The following is a 24,423-nucleotide window of genomic DNA, read 5'->3' on the forward strand; positions in this document are numbered from 1 at the left end:
CTCTGTCTCTCTCAGGTGCTGCAGTGCTCCAGGGGTGTCAGATGGAGCACTTTTAACTTCATTATGGTACACAATGCGAATCGGTTGGTGTCCAATTGCTATTGGGTAACTAAAGGAACTTGTGCATGTAGCTCTGGAAAGCATTACTAAAGGGAAATTGCTGTGCAGCACTATATCAGGAAAGCACTCATCACAAGAGTCGGTGCCAAACACTTGACTATTTAAAGTTCTGCTATAAAACTATGAAATGTTTTGACAGTTGTAGTGCCATTTAGCCCTTGCAACTCGTGACACTCTATTGTTTATCATTTTATGAACACCGAACCTATAAAATCCATAAAAATGCACTTTTTAAACAAGCACATTTAGTTTTTAGGCTTTTGCTCTCAAGTGAGCAACAAGGTTAAGCACAAAATTAGCAAGTACACTAACTGTGGCTAACTAGCGATTTATTGTTAACTCGTTAATTAATCCATAATCGATAATTTGCATAACAGGGTTCTAAGTGATCTCATGGGTCAGTATCACAATATAGTTGAAAGGAAAGAAAAAATATGGAGTACATACTCCTCTTCTCATGAGGAGTTCATCCTGCTGAATCTGTGACTAAATGTTTAGACCTTGTTGAGATATTGTTCTTGTCTTCATTTCAGACTTTTATTATATTTATGCTTCTCTAACAAGAAGGATTAGTTTTTTGACCTCTATATGAATGAATTAAGTCTTCCCATCCTCCTTGCGTTTATAGGGCATTGCTCAGTCTAATCCCTTCACCCCTTTGTTCCTTCATCTTCAGGACGGACGGATGGATTTGTTTCTGAAATGCTAGGAGAGCGATTTTAATCTGTGTGAGGTGATCTGCGAGTGAAGCCGAGGGTGTATCATCTTTAGCCGTTCTTCCAATCTGCTTGTGAGCCTGGACTTAATTCCACTGTCCCAACTTCAGGCTTCCTTTACGGGTGAAGTGTTGATGAAGGTGTTGTGGGCTTGTTAGTACTTTGTTTGTTTTTTTTTCTTTTCTTGTCTCAGTATGCTGTTTAACAAGTAACATATACCGAGGCTTATCTCACAGAATGCTAAAAAATTAAGACCCAATATTCTGTGCATGAGCATTTTAATTTGGCTACTTTAATTTTTTTTTTTTTTTTTTCTTCCGGGAAATACATGCGTCAAATGTAGGATGAATTTATCATTCCACAACAGTCTGTGCTCTTTGAATGTTTATATATATATATATATATATATATATATATATATATATATATATATATAAAATATTTATATATATATATATATATATATATATATATATATATATATATATATATATATATATATATATATATATATATATATTTTTTTTTTTTTTTTTTCCAGATGACATTGGATGACTTTCTGCACCAAGGGGCAATACACAGCATCAGCAACGTATATAAAAAAAAAAAAAAATCAGAATTTGCAGGAACGGTATGAAAAGTGAGGAGTGTACTTGCTAATCGATATGTAAAAAGGAGATTTATAATCACAAAATGACATAAAAACATAAATATATTGTCAATATTAGTCAAAGTATATCATAATGTAGTTAATATTGCATTTCTAAAATATCGACTAACTCATTTAAAAAAAGAAAAAAAGATGGCTGTCCCAGATGTCTTGTGGAACCAGAGATACTGTGATTATTGATTGCGTAAATGGAATTTAAACACTACCTTTTAACACTCCCAACGCGTCAAATACAACATAATCATTTCATTTGGCATACAAACCAAAACTTCCAAAAGAGACTATGCACAATTATGTACCATTCATGTATTTACAGTACACAGAAGAAGCGCCGTACACAGGGACACAACAGGGCATACGTTTCCTAACCATCTGACGCAAAACATCGCTTACAAGTAGTACGCCATATTGCTTCGAAACATTTAGGACATTATTACTTGTAAAACACCAATTTCAATTCGACCCCCCCCACCCCCCTTCCTGCTCTTTCTTGTTTATTATCACAATCTTCTGGTAAACATTAAATATAGATCTCGTATCACTGGCCCCAGTTATCAATCGTACGACTCGAAAGTAAAAATCATTAAGGAAGCATGACGAACAGAGTACATGCATCGCTTCATCAGACTACACCAAACACGGCCGGTCCGAACAGCGCCTAATTGTCTTCTTCATCGCTGTCCTTCATGGAGATGCCCTGCATTCCTCCGTCCCTCACAGACGCCGTGGCCTCCTCCAGCATCAACCTGTTCTTTACCGTCTCGTACATCTTGCTGTTCAGGGTGGAGTCTAAGACGCCTTGCAGACGGAAGTCGCGGTATTTTTTCTGAAGAGGGCCAGAGAGATTCGGTCAGTGTAGAGATAACACTTTATTACTGGCAATTTGGAAAGCACACACAATTTGTTCCCTTCACTCAAACAGAACATCTCGGTAATGAAAATTATGAAATCAAATCCCTGCCACAAATTAAAAATGGAATGTTATTTTATGACTTTCAAATGAGTTTGTTGCAAATATTAGTCCATAATATGATTTGTAAAAAGGATTTCTTTCCATATTATTCCATGCTGCATGCTTGAGAAGTAATTTGATACGGTTTCACTTTTTCCGCTAAAAAACAAACATCTTGGGTCTTAATTTGACCCAATATTTAAAAAAAAAAAAAATCTGTTTACTCTAAGCTATAGATAAATATGTACAATAGACTATAAACTAATTTCTATTGAAATTACTAGAGTAAAAGTTGAACCTGTTCTTATTATACTTTTCTACATGGCTAGAACCTAGTTTAGTCTTAACTAAACTTGAACTAACTAATTCAAATTTAACTAATTGAAATTGGTGTTGCGTTTAAACGTCACCTTAGTGAGCCGCACATATTAATTACACAGTGAAATTCTCTAGATACAAAATGTAGCCTGCAACCAGCATTAAGCCGTGTTTTAGGGAGTCCTGTTTGTATGAACAGTGTGTAGTTGTGGGTGTCCTTCGGGTTTTCGTAACCGAGGAAGTGAAGCCTGATTGGTGGATTCACAGGCCAGAAATAAACCTGTGATGCCGTACTACAAGGTCCTGCTCCTGCTGCTACCCGGAGATCACGCAGCAAGATTTAACAGCAGAGATGATTTAACAGAGGGAAGACCAAGACTGAGAGAGTTTAGCACCAGTCTGAAATCCTAAATCAACCCTTTTTATGTCCTATGGAAATGAATCAAAATAGATATAGATATGGGAACGCTTTCTTTTCAGTTAATTACCAATTAATATAACTTGAACTTCAACAGTACTTTATCAGGTACGTACTAACTGCTAACTGACTTATGACCTGCCGACTGGTCCTTGACGTTTATGAAGTTAAATCCAGTTTGGATTTTCAGTTTGCCCTCAAGATTTGTCATGTATTCTTCCATCCATCCATGTAGTCATCATTTCAGGTATTTAAACTGTTTGTATTTTTAACGTGTGATTAATTGGAACACTGTGATTAACTGTACACAGTTGGGAGTTAGTTTGCATACCCTTAGGATAAAATTAAATTTATAGCAAATTAAGTTCCACAGATGTTCCTTCATCAGCACATTATCAAAACAGGGCATGGTAAGATTTTAACAGTGGAAAATTTTGTATCTCCTTTTCTAAATGTGAAATAAATGTTTTTGCCCACTCCATCCTCCTTCGTATTCTCCAAACAGTGTTTGGATTATTGTAAGGTTATATTCTTGAATATAAATTGGAAAACAGAGGAATTACATATAATTACATAAGGATACAAACTTTCGCACTCAGCTATATGTATTACATATATATATATATTACCTTTACAATTCGAATGAGGATTTTCAGCTGGTACAGGTGAAGCTGCAGGTCCATGCGATCTGTTAGCCAGGTGCCCAGTAGGTTCATCGTGCTAGTGTACCATTGCTGAAACACAAATGCAGTTTTTTCCAACAAGACGCACAAACAGGGACACACTGCCACATATCTGAACAAGACAAGCAGTTTAAGTAGGTAAAAAGATAAGGAAATTGGATATTTTTTGTTTGTTCTACAGTTGGGGCAGTCTTACATTTCCAGTCAATTGGCTCAATGGATCATCTTTAATATAATTATTATTAATATTATCATTCATTAATATTATCTGGTTTAAGGAAGTACACAAGTGAACAGAACCCATAGACCAAAGTGTCAGTTGACCCTTGAGCAATCCTGGACTAAAACGTTCTTTAAACAGTGTTAATCCAAAGCTTTAGGTGATGCAAACAAATGGCTAACAAAGCTTCAGTAGTCTTTTAAATCATCCTTAACCAAACAACACTTCAGCTGACTCCTAACCACCATGGCATATGGTAAACACTCTGCTTCAGGTGACACTTTTCTGTATTTAATTGTTTACTTCATGTGACCTAATCAACTGTGGTCCAAAGCTTCAAGTAACTCTTGATAGAAGCTACTCTGGATAGAAGCTTTAGACATCTCTAAAACAACCCTGATTCAGCAAACATAAACAACCCTGGACTAAACATTAAGCAAACTTATTCTGGCCTAAAGTTTTATGTAACACAAACAACCCCTGACTGAAGCTTCAGCTGACTCTTAAACATCCCTGGACTGAAGCTTCAGGCAGAGAAGAACTTTTCCTTTTAGCGAATTACTAATTGACACCATGCAAGCCCACAATCTGTCTCTGCTGCTCGTGGTCATAGACTGAGAGAGAAGCTCAGTCTGCCATCAGCCCCTGTTAGCATACACTCATCACTCTCCACTCCTCTTGTTTCACCAGAAGAGAGGCAGGCATGTTGTCCTTACTTTACCCAAATATCTTCCCCTCTATCCCCGCGCCTTATCCCTGAAAATTACTGAACTCAAGGCGACTATTAAACAACCGGCACTCTTGGCTTTTTGGGTTGCAGATGTTGGACTGTGGGGTGGAATCTAATTGATTGGTTGTGATTTGAGTTGTGCTGCTGATAGGAGTCCTAAAAGAAAGGTTAAATAGAAAAAAACGAGCTGTTTTGTTTGTGAAGGGGCAAAAAGGACAATTTTGTGAGCATAGGGGAGGGTATACAGAGGCCACTGCCCTTGAGCATTAAACCTCTATCTTTGGAGGCTTGGAGATCATTTCCAAGCCAAGTACAACAATTCAGCATTTATTCATTTCAACCCAGTTGTCTTGGGGGGGGCTCCAGATGTCCAGGGATAGAGTTTTTGGGGACCAGAGTTTCTAATGCCAGAAATCTTTGTAATATAAAAACTGGAACTTTGCTACTGAACCTGCGGCCAATGTGGAAGTAAAGTTTCAGGTTTGATCAGTGTAGCCTAATGCTACTTTGAGGTGTAGGTTAGCAGGACCAGAATACCACATAGTACCAACAAAACAGGGCAGTCTGACAAGTGAAAGCAACACTGTGCTCTTTATATGTTCAAAAGTTTACATTTCCAAAACTGTACCAACATTGTGTTACTAAAGAAATGTAGCATAAACTGTCAAGAATGACCTCTATTCAGTTTGTCACTTATTGTAAACATCATTGATGAAACTTCTGTTAGTTAACCAACCAACCAATCAAATGAAGAATGGCAATCTAAGAACTTCAGTTAGAAATGCTTCAGTGAGAATTTGTTTATCAGATGGTCATTCCTCAAGTTAATGGAAATTAAGCCAAAACTAGAAACCCAAGAACATGTATTGATGCTAGATACAAGCGTATTTTAGATAACTGGAGGTTTCCATAAATTATCTAGGTGATTAGCACTTTCAGTAGAACCATGTTTAATCTTTGACAGGTCAAGTACAAGTATCTCATGTTCATGTTTCTAGTCAGGAATAGAACCTCCTCGATGTGTGGCTCCATAGCTTGCAAAGATGACATTTTACAAGAAGTGGTGCCATGAAGAGGTTGAGGATCTGAAGGAGGTTTGGTGGTGTGTCGGGGGGCTCGGTGGTGTCTTCGTGGTGGTGTGTGTGGGAGTCAGGGCTTGGTGTTAATCTGGGAGTGCTGTGTGCCTGTGAACGCTCGGGCAGCCGGTCCGTGATAGACCCCCACAGAGAGGCCAGGCCTGGACAACTTCACAACTCGCACATACTCTCTCTCTTTTTCTCTCTCTCTTTTCATCTCCCTCTTGCCTCTATCACACACTCTGTCTTCCCCTTTCATGTGATTGCTCTTCATCTCTTGTGTCCTTTACCTATTCTGCTATATTCTTATCATCTTCATAAATACTCTGGCAACATTTGCTTAGACAACATGACAAAGTAATGTGTGTTTTTACACACATGCACACATACATATATATATATATATATATATATATATATATATATATATATAGTGTATGTATGTATGTGTGTGTGTGTAAGATAATTATTGTTATTTGTTATTTCCATAGATATACATAATAAGCATCATTTTGAAGTTCAAATCACAGATAAATGGTTTCAAAAGTAAAAAATAATTAAATAATTACAGACACCAAGGCAAGTGCAAAAACAGGCCTGGTCTGGCAAAATGAACAGTGCTGGTTGTGGCACTTTGTTCTGCTATGACGAAAGGAACAGAAGTCTCTCTCTGAGGGCATTATATACAGGGCATTATGTACCACTTTTTGAATATGAAGCAGCGGGAGGTTGGCAGCGTCTGCCAGCCAAAAACAAGCGTATCGTGCCTCTGAATACGTAATGAAACGGATATGGAAAAAAACCTGTGATCATCTAATGAGTTCCATCTGATATTAGGATTTCTGTGTGTGTGTCTGTGTGTGTGTGTGTGTTAGGCATTACCAAAACGTGCACACACATGAACATCTGCAAGCCCCCCACACCTCTTGAGGGGAGTGTTGAATGGTTGTGCGACCTCCTGCCCCCTGCAACACCACACATACACGCACCAGAAAAACACCCAGTTTTCGAGCGAGCCTGCGTTCACACTCCAATCTTTGACATGTTACAGGAAGCCATGGTGCCTAGCAGGGGGCAACAAACAGAATTCAGCGCAAGGCTGCCTGCCCATCCACACCCATCCAATACACACAGGCACACACATGGGCTACTTTTCCTAACACTAAGCACACCTGAATCTAGGCAGCGGGAGTCAGTCAGAATTGGGATCAGGCCTTTCTTTGTGCTTCCTTTAAAAAAATCCCTCTTTTGTAGTAAAAGCAGGAATTTTGTAGGGTGGAGGAGGTGGAGACTTATTGGGGGGGGGGCAGGGGTACAGGAGGATTACAAGCAACCTGTGACTCTGCCTCTTTCTGCCCTTACTGGTGGTAATACGTGTGAATGAGTTAGTGTGTACATGTGTGAGTATGAGTTTAGTGTGTATGTGTGTGTCTGAGTGAGGCCGGCTCTCTACGGCCAACGCCGCTCGAGAAGCTCTCCCGCTGGGACCCAGCTGTGTCTGCAATTAGCAGGAGGGATGGAATGAAGATTGCCGCTAGCGTTGATGCTAATGCGTAATGACAGGTTGCCGGAAAGCTTGAAAAAGACTGACTCAGAATTCCATGTCTTTGTAAAACGGAGCTCCTTTCCTCAAAAAAAACTGTGTGACAGAACTAAGGAGTGAAGCTCAAGCATATCTGCTTTTCTTCCCCGCCATCTTTTTTTTGTAGTCACTAAGCTCAGGCTCGGAGTTGAATCAGGCCCCCCGGTGCAGAGGACTCTTTAAAACTGACTACAAGACATTATGCTCTTAGGACAAAGGGACGGGCTAATCCTACCTGCTCGCTGTTCACAGCCACTGTTGGCCTATTATTGTGTGCTTTCTGGCCCCTGAGAGGAGGTCCATTGACGAGGGAACTCAATTACCATGGTAACTCACACCGACAAGCTCACGTCTCTCTCTCTCTCTCTTTCTCTCTCTCTCCCTCTCTCTCTCAGCACAGTGGGACATCCTGACCCAGAGGAAAACTTTTCACAGGAAACACACGACCCCAAACATGTTCCTCTATTGCGCCATTGTGTTAGCACTCAAATTCAGCCTGTCTTCTTTCTCGTTTCTTTTTTTTTTTCTTTTTCACATTCTCCATCCATCCTTCTCTCTCTCTCTCTCTCTCTCCGCAGAAAGAGGTCCCCCTGAATGGCGGGATTGAAGAAAAGTTTTAGGCTCAGCAAGCTTGTGAGGTTCAAACCGCTTTTGATTGAGCGGCGTGTACAAAGTGGAGGTTTGCATGCCTCGTTGGAGCCTTAAGTGCAACAAGCCTCCAATGTTTCTGCTCAGGCTAGCGCTACGTTTGTAAAGGGCCGCTTAATCTTTTCGCCACACAGGCGAGCCAAGGGGAAAAAACAAACAGGACAAACAGTTTAATTTATAAACCCTTTTGATATTTTAACAAGCATTTAAAAGGGAGCACTATTCTTTCTTTTTTTTTTTTTTTAATGTGTCACCACAGTTTTTTAACTTGTTGATCTATAGCACTGGATGGAAAAAAAAGGGGGAAAAACCCTCTACTATTGGACCTCCAGTGGACTCTGTTCTTATGCACAAGAGCCTGTTCACTAAATGGATAACAGTATGCAAACAGAGCTCTCTTCACCAAAACATGCTCGGAGAGAGAGAACGAGCTTGTTGGGATGAACTAAACGCTGGGAATTATAGCCCACGTCCGTGTCATTGAGTAAACACACAATGAGCAAAAAAGAGGAGCGAGAGAGAAAAAAAGGATGGAAAGAAAGAAGGAAAGGATGAGGGGGGTTTGTGAGTAAGGAGCCGTGAGCAAAGTGCTCACAAAGGAACGCTTAGAGGTGGATTGAGACGCAGCCGAATGAGGAGCGCAACACTTCTGGGGCTCGGTCTTGAATGGGGTCGGGAGGGGCGAAAAGGGGAGGGGGGCAAAATGGAATAAGCCAGCGAGCACTTGAGAATCCCGCAGAGCACCTGAATGGGCCGAGGGAGGGCGGGGGGCGGAGGGGGTGAGCCGAAGGTGAATGGCCTGCCTTTTGGGACCAATTTGTCTCTTTTCTCCCTCCGATTCCCCCTGCCTCCGTGCTGACAGATGTACAAAGGCGGACCCGCGCTGAGACTCTCGTATACGCGCACCCGCTAGCAGCTGTCACTCCTGTCAGACGAGTTAATCAAACAAATACCACCATACTTCGGTTTACATCATGGAGAGAGAGAGAGAGAGAGAGAGAGCGAGAGAGCAAAGTGGTTGGCTAAATTTCCTGTTTAGAGATCCGAAATGACCCCAATAATGCAACCACACTTTATAAATATATATTTTCTTATCATGTGAAATTAGTGCCTATTTGCACCGTAGCATTAACTCACCAGGTCTACACTCCAGACACTGAGAGCTGGAGTTAAAAAAAAAAAAAAAAGAGAGAGAGAGAGAGAAAAGAAAAGAATCCCAGCTCCTGTAATTATCGGAAACCTAAGCAGCTTACAGCAGCGGCGCCTCCTCCACTATGAACGAAGAAAAACCTTTTAGCATGTTTGGAACAATAACCTGTTGGTTCTCTACCTCTTTTAGTCTTTTTTGTGAATATACATTTCCACCCACTATTGTCCTGATTACTTTTTCCTAAGCTTATTAAAAAGACGAGTCTGGGGTGAAAAACACAAATCGCAACATCTTTATGACGAGATGATCGTAATGCCATCAAAGCTTTGAACACTTCTCATTTTTAAGGCAAAAATATAATGCGCTTACTGTATGTCACTAGCTGAGGACATTTTTGGCTTTTTTATAGTGTTGAATGCTGAATAACTATAATTCAGTCTTAACTTCAACGACTCCAGAGATCGTGACCTCTAGAACAAGTGGTCAGATGGTTCTCTGTGTCTGGCGACTCGATTAAAGCGCTGGTTCGGGTCGGCGGGTCATGAGCACGACTGCAAAGTGGTAGCAGACAGTGAAATGGTATGGCTGGGCAACAGAACCAAACAACACACAGCAGTGCGATAGACTCAGCATCTACTTCAGCTTCTACCAAGGTCATCAGAAATACTCTGAATCAATCAATGCCGGCCGGCTATAATCCCACCCCCTAGAAAGGCAGATTAAGGGTATAATTGACCCGTGTAATCCGATGGCATATCTGTGGATGCCTGAGTCTCTGAGCTGAGCTCAAGGGCTCTAACACACACACACACACACATAAACACTGGGATTTTTTTAATCAGTGATCTCCAAGCTCAGCCTGAATCAGACAGATGAGCGCTCATCCTAATCCCACTTTCTTCAGCCACTCTTTTAAAGGACTAGCAGGAATAACGGAGGGCAACATAAATGAATTCCCTCACCCCTCCCTTTACATCATCTGTTCGTTTCCAAGTTCCTGCAGCTTCAGCATGAAGTTGAGGAGTCAGATAAGAGCCTAGCTATGAGCTTCAGGCATCAGGAAATGACTGCATGCTGCTTTTCCAGCATGGTAAAGCTTTAAATAACGTTTCACTCCATATCAGATCTTCATCACATCAGACCAACAAAGTGGTGTTAGATGATCACCTGAAGTGTGACGTATCCAGTTATAACAGATCTAAAACTTATCTAACTTTTTATACCACAGTGCTGTTGAAATTCTGAGGTTCTGATCAGTGAGAAAGGCACAGAATTTTCTGTGACGGCAGTTTAGAGAGACGTTCCAGATCTTTCTCCAGCCTCCGTGCTTTGTAACAGATATTTTTTTCTGCCACAGGAAAGTCTTCAGGATTTGACACGTTTTTTTTTTTGTCTTTTTTAAAAGTGAGAGAAACAATATAGTGTAACTATAAATGGATAAAAAGTACTTGACAAATGTTGCATAATGAGGAATATACAACTTATCAAGTCTGTGTTGGTAAGAGAATCACACCACCGTATAATTGGTTATTTTCCTCTAACAGCACATCCTGAAGTGTTTTTTTCCTTACGTGATGTTCCACGTTTCTCTAATCAACACATTTCGACATCAGCACCCGAAACATTAACGATACTTAAACTGTTCTGGAACTGTTCTTGTTGTGTTTAAAACACATGCCCATATGGCCATTTCCAACAAAATACTATTATAAAATAGCAGAAAGGACGGCACTGAGTGTAATCTTATTGTGTTGCGTGCTGGTGAGAAATCCTCATCCTTGACCCCAATTAACCTCCGCCGAACACACTCCATGCCTGCTTCAGTACGGCTTCCAGTCTGATCTTAACGTGCGGTTAGATCAGACCCTCCCACAAGGAAGATTAGCAGGGAATTGGAAAAAAAAAAAAAGGAAAACACTGAACCAGAAGCAAAGCTAAGAATCAAAGGGCCAGTCATTCTTTAGTGTCCAGGATGATGAAATGCTTCAGAGAAAAACCTGATAGATGAAGGGAAATAAACAATATGAAAGTGGTTTGTTAGTAAGGACATCGAGCTCTAACTGAAATGGCAGAAATGAGAATAGTTACACATTAATGCATAATAACAGGGAGGACAGCGCACTGTATAAGGAACAAAACACGAGCATTATAGGAAAATAATCAATGATGGTGTGGTGTGATGCGGCCTGACGAGAAAGCCGAGGAACTGCTACACCCTTAAATGTATTATTTTCAAATTAAAGCATGTGGTAATTTATTTACTTATATATTAATAAACAAGACGTGGTATTTTTATCTGTTTATAGTTACAATAAACGTTGTGGAACATCTGCAAGAGACTTTTGCAAAATGACTTTCCTGTAAACGCTCGTTTACGGCCCCATCACACGTATAACTTCAGTTATAAGTGTGATAACCGTAATAGAGATTAAAAACGCTGCAGTATCCCTTTAATTGTGAATGAAAAAGATGTGATCAAAGTAAAAAAAAATGAATACGATATAAAGATATTGAGAAGAAAGGTGGTGATATGGCTGTAAGAAGGAAGATGGAGAGTGTGTGTGTGTGTTTTAGATTGCTTGGCCTGTTTGTTGCGCTCTCTTCTGGCATAGCCACTTCAGCAGGTGGGGAAAGAAGCCAAACGTGTGCCCTGCATACCCATCTGGGGTCAGAGGGGGGCCTGGGGGGGCCCGGGGGGGGGTGGACGTGAGATGGGGTGGAGGACTGGAGTGGAAAAGATGGCTGGATGTCTGCGAATGCATGTATGAGGGGAATTCTCCAAGGAGGCGGGTCATGCTAGTAGATGTACACAGGAAGATTAGTCGACTCTGAATCATGCCACTCGAGATAATGTGATAAAAACAACTCAACAGGAAGGATAAGTTCCACTTTGATTCAGGTGGAGAGAGAGAGTGAGAGAGAGAGAGAGAGAGAGAGAGAGAGGGTAAAACAAAACAAAACAAAGGAAATGCAATGAGACAGGCACAGCGAGAGGGAAACAAAGAAGGGATGTGAATATAAGGAGTGATTTTCTCTTTTTCTAGGTTTGTTTTTCCCTGTTTTGCAGACACACACATTGCAATACATAAGCAGCGTCTGAGACGTTTTTCAGGAGGCAGAGCAGATTGTTCAGAGTAGAATAAAGAGAAGAAGGACACTGAGCGAATTTCAGACAGGTTTCAACAGAGAGAAAGAAAACGCTTCACAATTAGGGATGCATCGATCATGATGGCGGTATCAGATATGAATCTGATGGCTTGCTGCTTTAGCGCTGATACCACGTGATGCTAATCCTAGAGTACGGTGCTGCACTAATGAACAGATGAGCCGGCAATACAACATCAAGTCACAGGCTTGACAAGGAAAAATAGCGGGTTTTAACTTTAAAAAATGTAATGTATAATAACAATTTTAAATTAATTAATAATAATAATTATAATTGATAAATTTATTAATTTGTCATATTTTCTTTATTTTTGCCAATTTAAGAAAGTATCAGTATCAGATTAAGTTTCACATTTTTAGTTTTTGTTATGTTTTACATGCAACAGTGTTGGTATCTTAGCAAATCTTTATCATGATGTGTACAATTTATTGTAGACGTCACCTTCATTACCCAGAAGCTAAAACTCCTCCTTCTCTAAATCAATGCTCTCCATCCAGAGCAACTAATATAGCTAGCTAATACAATACGTTTAAAATAAACTCACTGATGATATAAAGAGCGAGTCTTCTCGTTGGTGATTTTACGATCAGTATATAAACCAGGAACACACAAACAAGGGTAAATGATATGTTCGGCCATGCTCCTGACTGATACTCAGTTTGGTATCAGTGTCGGCGATGTACACGGTCTACGTCTAAACATAATAATAATATCGATGCATCCCTAATAAAAATGCAGGCAAGAGAAACTGATGTTAGAATTCACAGCCACAATGATCTCCTTCCTCTGTCTATATATTTGCACCGAAATTGATAGAAATTCACAAAACACATCTCAGAGCAGCCATTTTGTTGTTTTGTTGCTGACCCCAGATCAGCACTCTTGCTCTTAACCGAACAAGCAGGTTTAAAGTAAACACGGCTGCACCCGACAAACCAGTCCACGCGCATGACAAAGGATTAGGAGCAGGAGGACGGCCCTGGTCATCGTTTCAGACGGTGTTCTCGACGCTCTCCCGCCCTCCGTCCCTCCCTCCTCGTTTACCTCTTTCTTTCTCTTCCCTTAAGCCCTTAAGACAATAAGCTACAGGTCTGGAGGGTTTCTCTTTCGCAGTCCCTCGCCGTGTCCTTTCCTTAACCGAAGATTTACTCCGGGGCAGAAAATGAGGAAGCACCCTTGACCTATTGTCTGAAGTTTTCTCTTTATTCACTGGTTATTTCTTTCCATTCTGAATAACGAGAACAAACTTATTCTGGGTGTCTGACATGCCGTGTTCATTCTAATATCAAGAAAACTAGTGCACTGGCCTAGCCTTAAGATCTGAAATGCTTTAGCTACAAATCATATTTACACTATTACTGCTAGTCCAGTCTAGTCAGTTAAGCTGAGTTTAGTGGTTGAAATTTGCTTCTTTAGTCTTGCACTGGAACCCAACCTTCCATCATCTACAGACATGAACACCGTGTATCTGAACTCTGTCATGTTACAACCTCCATAAACAGCAGAAGCATTCCGCATCCTACGGCATGCCCTGGAAAGCAGGACGTGATGCAGATCCAAAATGTAGTAACCAGAAGCTTCTAGGTCATGGAACAGCTCCATGCATTAAAATACCAGCATGAAACTGTAAACTTTTTTAGGTACATTCCACCATTCTGTGTACGGTCCAGTCTATTCCTAACAAGAAAAAGTAGAGGAGTCTCCCTATTCAAACATTTTAACTGCTCTGAATAAAACGTTACTTGTTTGCAAATTACATTTCATCTCATATTTGGCCAGAATCCAAGAGGGCAAATCCGAAAATATTCTCTTTTTCTCATCTGCCAATCAGAGTGGCATTAGCCGATGGTGGGAGTCCGCGAGTTTATGTATGCAGAAGAGGGCGGATAGCTCTTTCCTCTGAGTGTGTTACACTGCCCTGTGATGCAGCAGGTAGAAAATAATGCACTTGGCTGATTTCACGTGTCTCGGAGGAAGCACGTGTCTGGTCGGTGGCTGGGAATTGGTGAGAAAATTGGGGGGCAAAATAATAGACTGTGTCTCTACATTCTAATTACTAATAATTTCTTTAACTCCAGAGCTCCAGTGCAAAGCTAACGAAGCAAATGTAAGCCATCAGACATGTCTTCCGTGAGCAGAAGACCAGTATACTTCTCTTGAAACATTTGTTTTAAATCTCATTTATAACAATGATTCTGGTCATATTCATATTCTGATGAAAGAATTAACCCTATAAATACAATTCCCCAATTACAATTACAGTTTTCCCCAAAACAATAACACTCTGAAAGGCAAACAGAGAAAGAAGCAAAGGGCAAAATTACAGCAGCTTGCTTTTTTTTTTTGTTTTTTTTTCCCAGAGAGCAGCACACCAGAGAGAAAAGGGTTAAAGAGCAAACAGAGCCGTAAGAGCACACAGAGCAAAAGGGAGGGGAAGAAAAAAAAAGCTGCAGACTCGGTCAAAGAGCAAAGAGACACTTAAAAAGGCAGCAGCTTTAAAGAACAAGGGGATGAGAGGAAGAGGAAGAGGAAGACTTAGGTCTCAAAACGTGACCTATCCCTCCTAGCTGGTTGTCCTGTCACATTTTGCAGGCCCTCCTCCTCTTTAGATATGTTTTTTTTTTTTCCCAGAGGAGGAGCTGTAGCAGCATTTACTTACATCAAATAATCTTTCTATGTACATCTCCTCATTGACCTTATCCCGCAAGATGTCCTGAGAGTGGCGGACGAACGTCACGTAGGCGTCGGCTACATCCATGCTGGGTTTCTACAAAACACGCACACAGAAAAGGACCTGAATAAGTACATTTAACGTAATAATAATAATAATAATAATAATAACAACAACAACCATAATAAGTGTTTGGGTTCAATTAAATGAGCTGTCATGATCTGTGAAAAAAAAATGAACAAAGTAGTATAAGCAATTACGGAGAAGATATGACTCTTGAAGTGCTAAGAGAAACGAGGACAACGCAAGACGGTGAACTCTTTTGTTTGCTTCGTCTCCACGCTAAATGAAATGTCTCCGTTCTGCCAGCAGGCATCAGAAGGTCATCAGAATTGGTAATTGTCAGTCGCTGCGAATTGAACTTACTTCACACCTCGGCAGATACTTTCGAGGGTGCAAATGAGCACTCTGTGTGTTTCTACTTTTTTTTTTAAATGCGTAATTTTATTTTGTGCATTAAGCAAACAATTACCATGGAAACACAAAGCTCTTTCACCCTTAGGGCATGAGAGCGAAAGAGTGAGTGAGATTGAGAGAGAGAGCATTGACGGGAATTGTTTTGCGCCCTGAACGTGTTGGCAGTTATAGGAAGCGCCGTGATGCGATACTGAATGCAGGATGTAACGAGTCGGACCCCACGGCAGCCTCACGACACACGCTTTTGTTGCACAACACACACATTGCACTGTCTGTTAGCAGAGAGAGAGAGACAGGAGAAAGAGGGAGAGAGGGCCACATAGCCGGCCACGCCGCTCGCCTCACATGCATATGAATGGCCATTTGGAGGTAAGAGACGGCCATCTGTAGACCTCGCTGCTGCCAACAGACTGTCAGCTCATAATAACGAGCCCGTAATCAGTCAGGAAAGCAAACACGAGCACTAATAACGCCGAGCTCCATGCACACTGTAGCGATAAGACCGATGTGGCGACAGTTAATGGCCATGTTTTTTAAAAAAAGAGTTCATGTGGGATGAGAAGAGCTCACTCACAGGTACATCCACGTATTTAGAGGCTGCTTTGACCTGCGATGGAGAGAAAAACCAAACATCATTCCCATGCTAAAGGCCCAAATATGTATTTGAGTAAGTAGCATACATAGGACACATAGTACAGGCTTACGATAAAATCCCCACACCTTTAGAGTTATTTCTCTAATTTTACCAGAGTAAACAAACAAAAAAACCCAATAAATACATACTAAAATATTACAGAGAAAAATCAATTAGTAAAAAATTAGGAAGGAAGTAATAAATAAATAAGCAAATAAACAAACAATATAATCGAATACATCATAAACGGGATGGAGGAATGAAAAATAAACAAATAAATCAAATAAAGAAGGAATGGAGAACAGTGAGACAGATGGACAAAACACTGGACTTAACCTGTCTATTGGAAAAAAACGAACTTAACCTATGTATTGGAAAGATGAAAAGAAGGGAGCGATGGACGGAGAAAGGAAGGAAAAATCAACGAATCGATCATATGAAATAAAGACTTCATCTGTGCTAACAAATAAATGAACAAATGAGAAGAGGAATGAACAAACAATTAAGTAAATAAAAGGCTTAACCTGTGCAGAAAAAATTAATAAAGGAAGGAAGGCAGGAAGAACCAGTGAATGAATGAAAGTTGTTCAAATGGGAGAGAAAACTATTTCAGTTTTTTTAATAAATCTCTGCCACGTGTAAAGTGTGATAGAGATGCAGTAAGTGTTCGTACAGTAAATGAGAGGAAGGAGGAGAACAGCGTTCCCTCATCATAACGAGACAGTTTGGCCAGGACGCTCTCCAAAATCACCACAAACTGCAGAAAGAAAAAAAGCAGCATTGAAAAATATCACAATAACATCTATCTATTTATGCATCTATACATCTGTCTTTCTATCTATCTATCTATCTATCTATCTATCTATCTATCTATCTATCTATCTATCTATCTATCTATCTATCTATCTATCTATCTCTATCTATCTATCTATCTATCTATCTATCTATCTATCTATCTATCTTCTGTCTATCTATCCAACCTTCCATGTATTCATCCATACATACATACATACTTCTATCTATCTATCTATCTATCTATCTATCTATCTATCTATCTATCTATCTATCTATCTATCTATCTATCCAACCTTCCATGTATTCATCCATCCATCCATCCATCCATCCATACATACATACATACTTCTATCTATTTATCTATCTGTCTGTCCACCCATCTGTCTGCCTGTCTGTCTATCTCAGTGAATGTTGTAATATTGTAACACAACTGAAGTTGACTGCTTTAGGTTGGGTTTTTTTTTGTACCTTAGCCACCAGTAAAGTAATCATCTCCTTCACCGTCTCCTCGATGAGGTTGTCGATTTGAGAATGATACTGTCGCTGTGAAGACAAATCACAATCATCATTCATTATAATGACTCCTATTAATGCAGCTACACCCAAGTGCATGAGATCAACTCTGAGTAGCAGGAACACGCCGTCCCCGGCCCTCTCACTGCTCTTAAACACCGATGGGGCTGACGGGAGGTTTTCCACCCCGGGGCAAACGTGTAAACTACATCTCTTTGTCTCCTCACTCTCTGTGAAGAGGGCTTCTGGGTAATTAATTCAGTTCAGATAATTATTACCTGTCTGGAGATGTGGCGGCGATGCAAGGGCTCTCAGCTCTAACACATGTATATTCAGAAGCAGCTATCACATATGGTAATGGAATCAAAACAATCATCGGAGTGTCAGAGGAACGGGGAAAACTGCTACGATCGCTAATTATACATTTGGGAACCAGGAGTGAGATTTCAATTGAATTGTTAGCCACACTTACCCATTCTCTAACAAACTTTCACAAGAAAAGAAAGACAGAGGAGACACATTTCAGGGTGAAAACTCAGAACATGGCAGAAGTGAAAGATGTGAGAACTTCGATTAAACTGTAAGCTTTCCAGCAATTGTACAGAACGTTCATAAAAATCCCTACAAACATGAATAAATTCATCTATACTATCGCAATGATGCATGGGTTGATCAGAAACATCAGGTCATACTGAAAACAATATATAAAAATAGTGATTATTAAAGTAAATATTAAAGCAGAATAAAGGAATATAACAAAGTGAAGGAAAAGGAAGCAAAAAGGAATAAATACAGGAGGAATTAGTTCATTAAAAAAGAGGAAAAATCTAGAAAGGGGAAGAAAGTAAAGTTTTAAAGAAGAAGGGACCAAAAATGAATGGAAAAAGAAGGAAGGGAAACAAGAAAAAGAAAACGACATGAGGAAGGAAAGAAGAAAAGGATTGAAGTGTGTGTGCGTGTTTTACCTCCTGGCCGAGCTCCATGGCACACAGTTTGGCAGACTGGGCTCTGGCGTCCACCATGACGTTAAACATGGTGCAGATGGACTGAGGGACGCGGAAGTCTGTGGTCCGACTGCTCTTCTGCAGCTTCACTTCAAACGCCACCCTCGTCCTGAGCGAGAGAAGAAGAGAGAGAAAGAAAGAGAGAGAGAAAGTGAGTAAGGTAGACTAAGAGAGTCTACAGCAATCCGAGTCACTGCATTTCTGACCTTTTCACACATGACTCAATCATATCACTGGACATGAGTTTAAGTCTCATCTCCAGGTGTTTAGCGAACTCCTCCTCAGGCCAGTGCAGGTCTCTGATGAACGTCTGCAGAGCGTCCAGCTTCCAGAACAGATCCTCGGATGTCCCTGAACCGTTACTACACAAACCCACACACAGTCAGAGCACACAGCAATCAACAGCATGCGTTAAGAGGGGCTTAGGGCTTAACAGTCAAACCAGAAGAACAGTGAAGGAGATGAAATGTGAGTGTGTGAACAAATCTGGAAAAACCTTTCAGCTTAAAAAGACAAAAAATCAGGGGGTTTTCACCTCTAACATTTTTATACCTCAGTTTTTAAGAATTCATAAATAGAGTTCAAGAAGTAAGCGCCTAAGGAAGTCTCAAAATCTGTGAAGGGTTTTCCCAGGTCACCACACACACACACATGTACTAGTTCCAAATAAAACCCCTATAGCAAGCTCGAACCCTTACCCTTTTGGAAAAAAAACCCCTTGAGACACCATTTATCTGTCTTCAAGCAATGCAGGCTGTCAAATTTAGTGTTGGAGAACGGAGAGATCATGTATATTGACTTTAAAGATACAACGGATTATATTCGATCTTATGTCTATCTATTTATCTGATTTAGAGTGTTTACAAATGTGTTTGAAGATGTCATAGGAAAGACTTCGGTACAGAACAATATACACTTTCTCTCTTTACAAGTTTCTCTGTAAAATAGCTATGTTCTTTTGTGTGCCAGAGAGAGAGAGAGAGAGAGAGCGAGAGCGAGAGAAAGGAGGCAAGTGAACTAGTGTTTTTTTATCATTGCTAATCTAACTATTAACTGTTGAATTGCATGATATTTTATTTAAAAATCAATTGTAAAAAGTTAGAGGTAATCGTTGGCAGGTCACTGTGCTATAAGCAGAGTAAACTTTGTCTGTGCTGAACCGAGAAATAACAGGACCCTGCAGAGCCCCTTTATTGTGTTCATTGTCTGTGCTACAGAGTGAAGCCCAGCACCCAGCAAACAAGTGGAAAAGAGTGCACTGCGCTGTCAACAAACAAACTCTATTGTTTCAGGACACTTTTTAATGCTTGAAGCAGGAAATGATGATAAATATCATTTAACCATCTCTACAGTACTATATACTAAGTTCCCATGCTGTGGCCTTGGCATAAACATAGATATAAAATAAAAAAATATATTTATTTGTTTATATATTTAAACCAATACATAAATTGTTTTATGAAATAAAGTAAATTTATTTCCTGTACATTTGGATTTGAGCATTATCGTTATCCCAAGGCCACGTCTGCATGAATCATAAACACTCGTTACACACTCTGCGTCCGATACGGCCGTCATCCAGCTGGGGGTGGAAAAGAGAGGTATTTGCACTGGTGGCAGATTAACTGACACCGGTAGATTTGGAACTTTTGGCATTTGGAGGTTCACAATTGGAAGGCTGACATTGGGTAGATTACTTGTTAAACTCCTGTGATAAAAGACAGACAGACAAGAAAGAATGTTGTGGATGAGCAGAAAGGAAAAGAAAAAAACGAAACAAATAAAGAAGCAGTGTGAAGTGAGATGAAATCGCACAGTGTGACTTTACGTTTAAAAAAATCAGATCAAGAAATGCGCAGGAAATGACGACGACAGTAAGAGAGCATGTTAAGACCGATATGAAAAAGAAACGAGCAGAAAATTGACTTTAAACAGGTTTCAAGCAAGCGTGAGGATGTGATAAGTGAGTGATCGGAGAAAGAGCGCTACATCCAAACAGACACATTACTCGACAGAATAAATACGTTACTGAGACACCAAGTTCACAACCAGCGGATTTATAGTTTATCACGAGTTCAGATGAAATCAGACAAACGGAGAATAGACAGAAGAGCACTTCTTACTTTACAGGCTCCCAGGACTCACGCTCGAAGCCCCGGTGTATAGACTGGGCGATGGACGACTCCATCAGGTCCACGTATCTCACCACGAGAGGCGCGTACAGATCCTGCAGGTGCTTGTGAAATTTCCCGTTACACAGGTTATCTAAAAAGCAGCAGAAAGCTCCATTTTAATAATCCAAAACATTCTGTTTAAACCCTTTCTGGAAAACCCTAAATGTCCGCTATCTTGTTTGAAAGGAAGCTACACAAACCAAGTGCTAACTCTGTCTCTCTTTCTTTTTCTCTCCCTCTCTTGTTTAACTCAAGCTCGATCATGCACAGTAGGTGCCATGTTTGTTTGCTTTCCCCGAATGCACTTTTCCAATTAGCCACTTGAGCTGCAGCGGTTGTCCACTTGGCTGTGTGTCCGCGAGCGTAAGGCCAGGATGCTCTGTTTTAGTCCTCATTAGCAGCTTGAATGGTGTCTTGCTTCGGCGCCTGCCTCGTAGCATATAAACTGAGCTGAGAGAGCTACAGGCACTACAAGTGCAGTGACCTTCCAGATGCAGTAAACGAGAGGTTGATGTTCGTTTTTATGGCTGTGCGTACTGAATAATTGTTTGTTTCTGCATATGACTCCATGACTTATGGATACAATATGGCCAGAATAAGCTAGAATAATGTGGTTTATTGTTCAGTCATATAAAGGATCTGGTTTTGGGCAAATTAACAAACAATAGACAAGAAGTTATTCATTAACATGGAGAGGGCTGAGGGGAATGCTTACACTCTGGACCGTTGCATTAGGAATATACAATTTGTACAATCAGACAGCATGCAACTGTGTGAGGTGGCGCCAAGCTATGTGTTTCAGCCGTAACACTTCACATAAATAATAATTTGTTTGAAATCTACAAAACTAATCTATAAAATGTGACTTAAGCCTACATAAATCTTTACAAATCTTATTCCAGCAGGTAATGACTGACATACACAGTTCTCCTGATGTTCTATATAACGTAAGTCAGTCTGCAGCAACCTAATGTCAACCTCAAAACGGACCAAAAACGATGGAATAAGCCTTTATAAATGATTATGCAGCTGTATGACAGTTAAAGCGTTAGATAGGTGTCACGTACCTCTATGAACACTTAAGCCAATTAAGTGGTTCTGATCATTAAATCTAATCTCGCAATGCAATCACTTGATTTTTTTTTCCCCCCACTATTTTGCATTTAAGAAAATTTCTTCATTATTTGCAACCCAGTAGCGGCTTAGTTGCCAGTTCATCCAACTGTTTATTTTTTAATTTTTTATTTGAGCTAGAAACTAAACAAATCCCTCTTATTTTCTTGTCTCTCTTTTTTTTTCCACACAGCACCTTTTCTTATTGAGAACACGTTACCAGACAACAACCTGTCAAGCTGTGCAAAAATGCTGGCGTTATAATTAGTGCGCTGGAGTGGATGAAGCGGCTGTGTTCAGCACCACGGACAGCTCCCTGCTCACTCCAGTTCATTAGTGATGTAAGATGGCCTCCAGGCGTCCGTGCTCCCCTACTTCACGTCCACCATTAATGTAGGAGCTATTATTAACACTGCACGTGACAGAGTTAACCAGCCCATTTGGAATTTAATTTTTAATTTGATAGGTTTAGCACAGGTTCCTATGCTTTGCATAAGTATTCACCCCCCCTTGGATGTTTCCATTTTGTAGTGTAAAATGAAATGCAAGTAATTGGGTTTTTACAGCAGTCTATGCAAACGAGTCCATTTTGTTGAAATGAATGAAAAAATCAGTGTAGTGTGAACAATCATTTAAATATAATAAATGAAAAATTTGCGATTACGTCAGTATTCAATGTCTGCCATAAAAAAAAAAGTGCATAATATTGAAGCAATTGAAATTTTGCCCCAACTTTATCTCTTTCGAGTTTTGAAATAGGGTCTAAAATAGAAAACATTTGTTCTTACAGTCGAGCCGTAGATAGTCATTGAGCAGCTGGAAGAGAGGAAAACTGTCCCAGCTGTCCGGAGGTTGGACTTCCAGCGCCGCGTCCATGTCCACGGCGTAGAGGGACAGAAACGTCTCTGCGTGTTCCACCATGAGGTCAGACCACCATGCAAAGGCCTGCAAAGTGTATGATGTATGATAGTGTGTGTATGATTGACAGGCATTCAATAAGGGGAAAAAAAGACTTGATGATGATCTGTTATAGGATAATAATCAATGCTGTGGATTATTCATCTTATAACAGCATGCTTTAACAACAGAAAGGATTTTTTCTCTTGGGAACGTTACAAGACATCAGTCTCCAAAGATCTATAAACAGCCTCTAGGTCTCACGTTGTAGAAGTTGTGCCATATTTTATTAATCCCTGTGGACCTATGACAGCTTTGACACAGCTATAACACAGGCAGTCACAGCTTTAGACATTAACATACACACACACACACACACGCATTTCTTCTGTTGGTCCATAGAGACTGAGAGTGAGATCTCAGAAGAGTGAGGAATGTGTAGAAATGTCTCCTTTCGAGTGAAAACGGCTTAAGCACACCTTACATGCTTCTGCAGAGTAGGAGACAACGGTGAAATGCTATGACACTTCTATGCACACTTTGTTGATGTAAATGTGTATGTGCATGCAACCCGGAAGTGCCTTTTGGCTCAGAAAAATTCCCATCATGCAGCAGATTCAATGTCTAGCTCCACGATGTTCAGAATTGTAGCGTATTCATTTGGACTAGTCGTTTTGGTCGTGTGTGAGATTGCTCTGCTGCTGATAGGAACACTCTGCCCTCACGACATGTCTTGCACGTGTTGCAAAAAAAACATGTCGGAGGAATGAAAGGGTTATGTAAGGGGTCATCTACACAGCGTTCTTTCTAGATGCTTTGCAGGGAAAAAAACAACTCGACACCAGCGTGAGTGTGGTCTGCTGATCACCTGGTGCACGCAAGTCTATAAATGAAGTTAAATCGAGAAATAGTACTGCTACATGGTACATCATGGTGATGGGCTGCACCAGGGTGGAGCAGAAGAACACGGTAAAATCCGCAGTGTTGATTTCCCTCCTGTAGAATCCCATTCAATTGTTTCTGTGGCGTTAGAATGAATTACAGGATGAGAATTCAACACTCACGATTTTACTGTCCGGAGCAAAGGCGGGAGGGGGGGCATCGGGAGGGTTGTGCAAGACGACGTCTATGAAAATGAGCTCGGTTTCATTTTCAGAGGGCTCGTCAGGAGCCGCTTCAGGGCGGCAGAAGCAGCCGTCCGTCTGGCACCCGTGCCCACTCAAGCAGTTCGGTTAATGCCCCGGAATACAGCAGGAATTACTTCTATACAGAAGAGGGTGGGATGGGGAGAAGGGGATGTGGAGGGCGGGGTGAATATAAACCCTTCATCCGAGGCTAGGGAAGTACTGGGCATGCAGAGGAGGAGATGGGTAAGGACAGAAGGTTTGAAGGGGTCATGGGGGCTTTTCTCAGACCTTTGAACATACCTCTTTACCCTTTCACATGTGTCCGGGCAACCCAACAAACAGCGAGAGAACACAATTAAGGTTACTAATCATCTCTGTAATTCATGACAAGCTAACAATCATGTTTGGATTTTTTTTTGTGCAAAGTGCAAGACCTTCTTTATATACTCCCAATAAAGGCAGTTTGCAGTAATTATGAGGATTAAAGCTGTTAGGGGTGAAACAGTATGAAAGCTTAATCATTAACCATAGTCTTATCATGTTTTTAATTCATGTTTATCTGTTTGATT

The 24,423-nt window shown here is 40.5% G+C and overlaps 1 protein-coding gene across 6 annotated transcripts in view; it reads right to left on the reverse strand.

Moving 5' to 3' along the window:
- Nucleotides 1-1,500: 1,500 nt before the first annotated feature.
- Nucleotides 1,501-24,423, reverse strand: part of cadpsa (Ca2+-dependent activator protein for secretion a) — a 106,284-nt gene continuing 83,361 nt past the window's right edge. For 4 of the 6 annotated variants that reach the window (XM_058373771.1, XM_058373770.1, XM_058373769.1 and 1 more), the window contains 11 exons: nt 22,619-22,775; nt 20,667-20,808; nt 20,099-20,251; nt 18,750-18,905; nt 18,505-18,652; nt 17,495-17,569; nt 16,905-16,988; nt 16,172-16,204; nt 15,109-15,216; nt 3,824-3,928; nt 1,501-2,332 (listed from right to left, as the gene is read on the reverse strand). In XM_058373771.1, coding sequence (XP_058229754.1) covers nt 2,165-2,332; nt 3,824-3,928; nt 15,109-15,216; nt 16,172-16,204; nt 16,905-16,988; nt 17,495-17,569; nt 18,505-18,652; nt 18,750-18,905; nt 20,099-20,251; nt 20,667-20,808; nt 22,619-22,775 — 1,329 coding nt within the window. In that variant the 3' untranslated portion in view covers nt 1,501-2,164. The remainder of the gene's footprint in view (nt 2,333-3,823; nt 3,929-15,108; nt 15,217-16,171; nt 16,205-16,904; nt 16,989-17,494; nt 17,570-18,504; nt 18,653-18,749; nt 18,906-20,098; nt 20,252-20,666; nt 20,809-22,618; nt 22,776-24,423) is intronic. The other 2 variants (XM_058373772.1, XM_058373773.1) reach the window with 1 other exon arrangement.

Source organism: Hemibagrus wyckioides, linkage group LG21 (genome assembly GCF_019097595.1).
Source record: "Hemibagrus wyckioides isolate EC202008001 linkage group LG21, SWU_Hwy_1.0, whole genome shotgun sequence".
Classification (NCBI taxonomy): Eukaryota; Metazoa; Chordata; class Actinopteri; order Siluriformes; family Bagridae; genus Hemibagrus; species Hemibagrus wyckioides.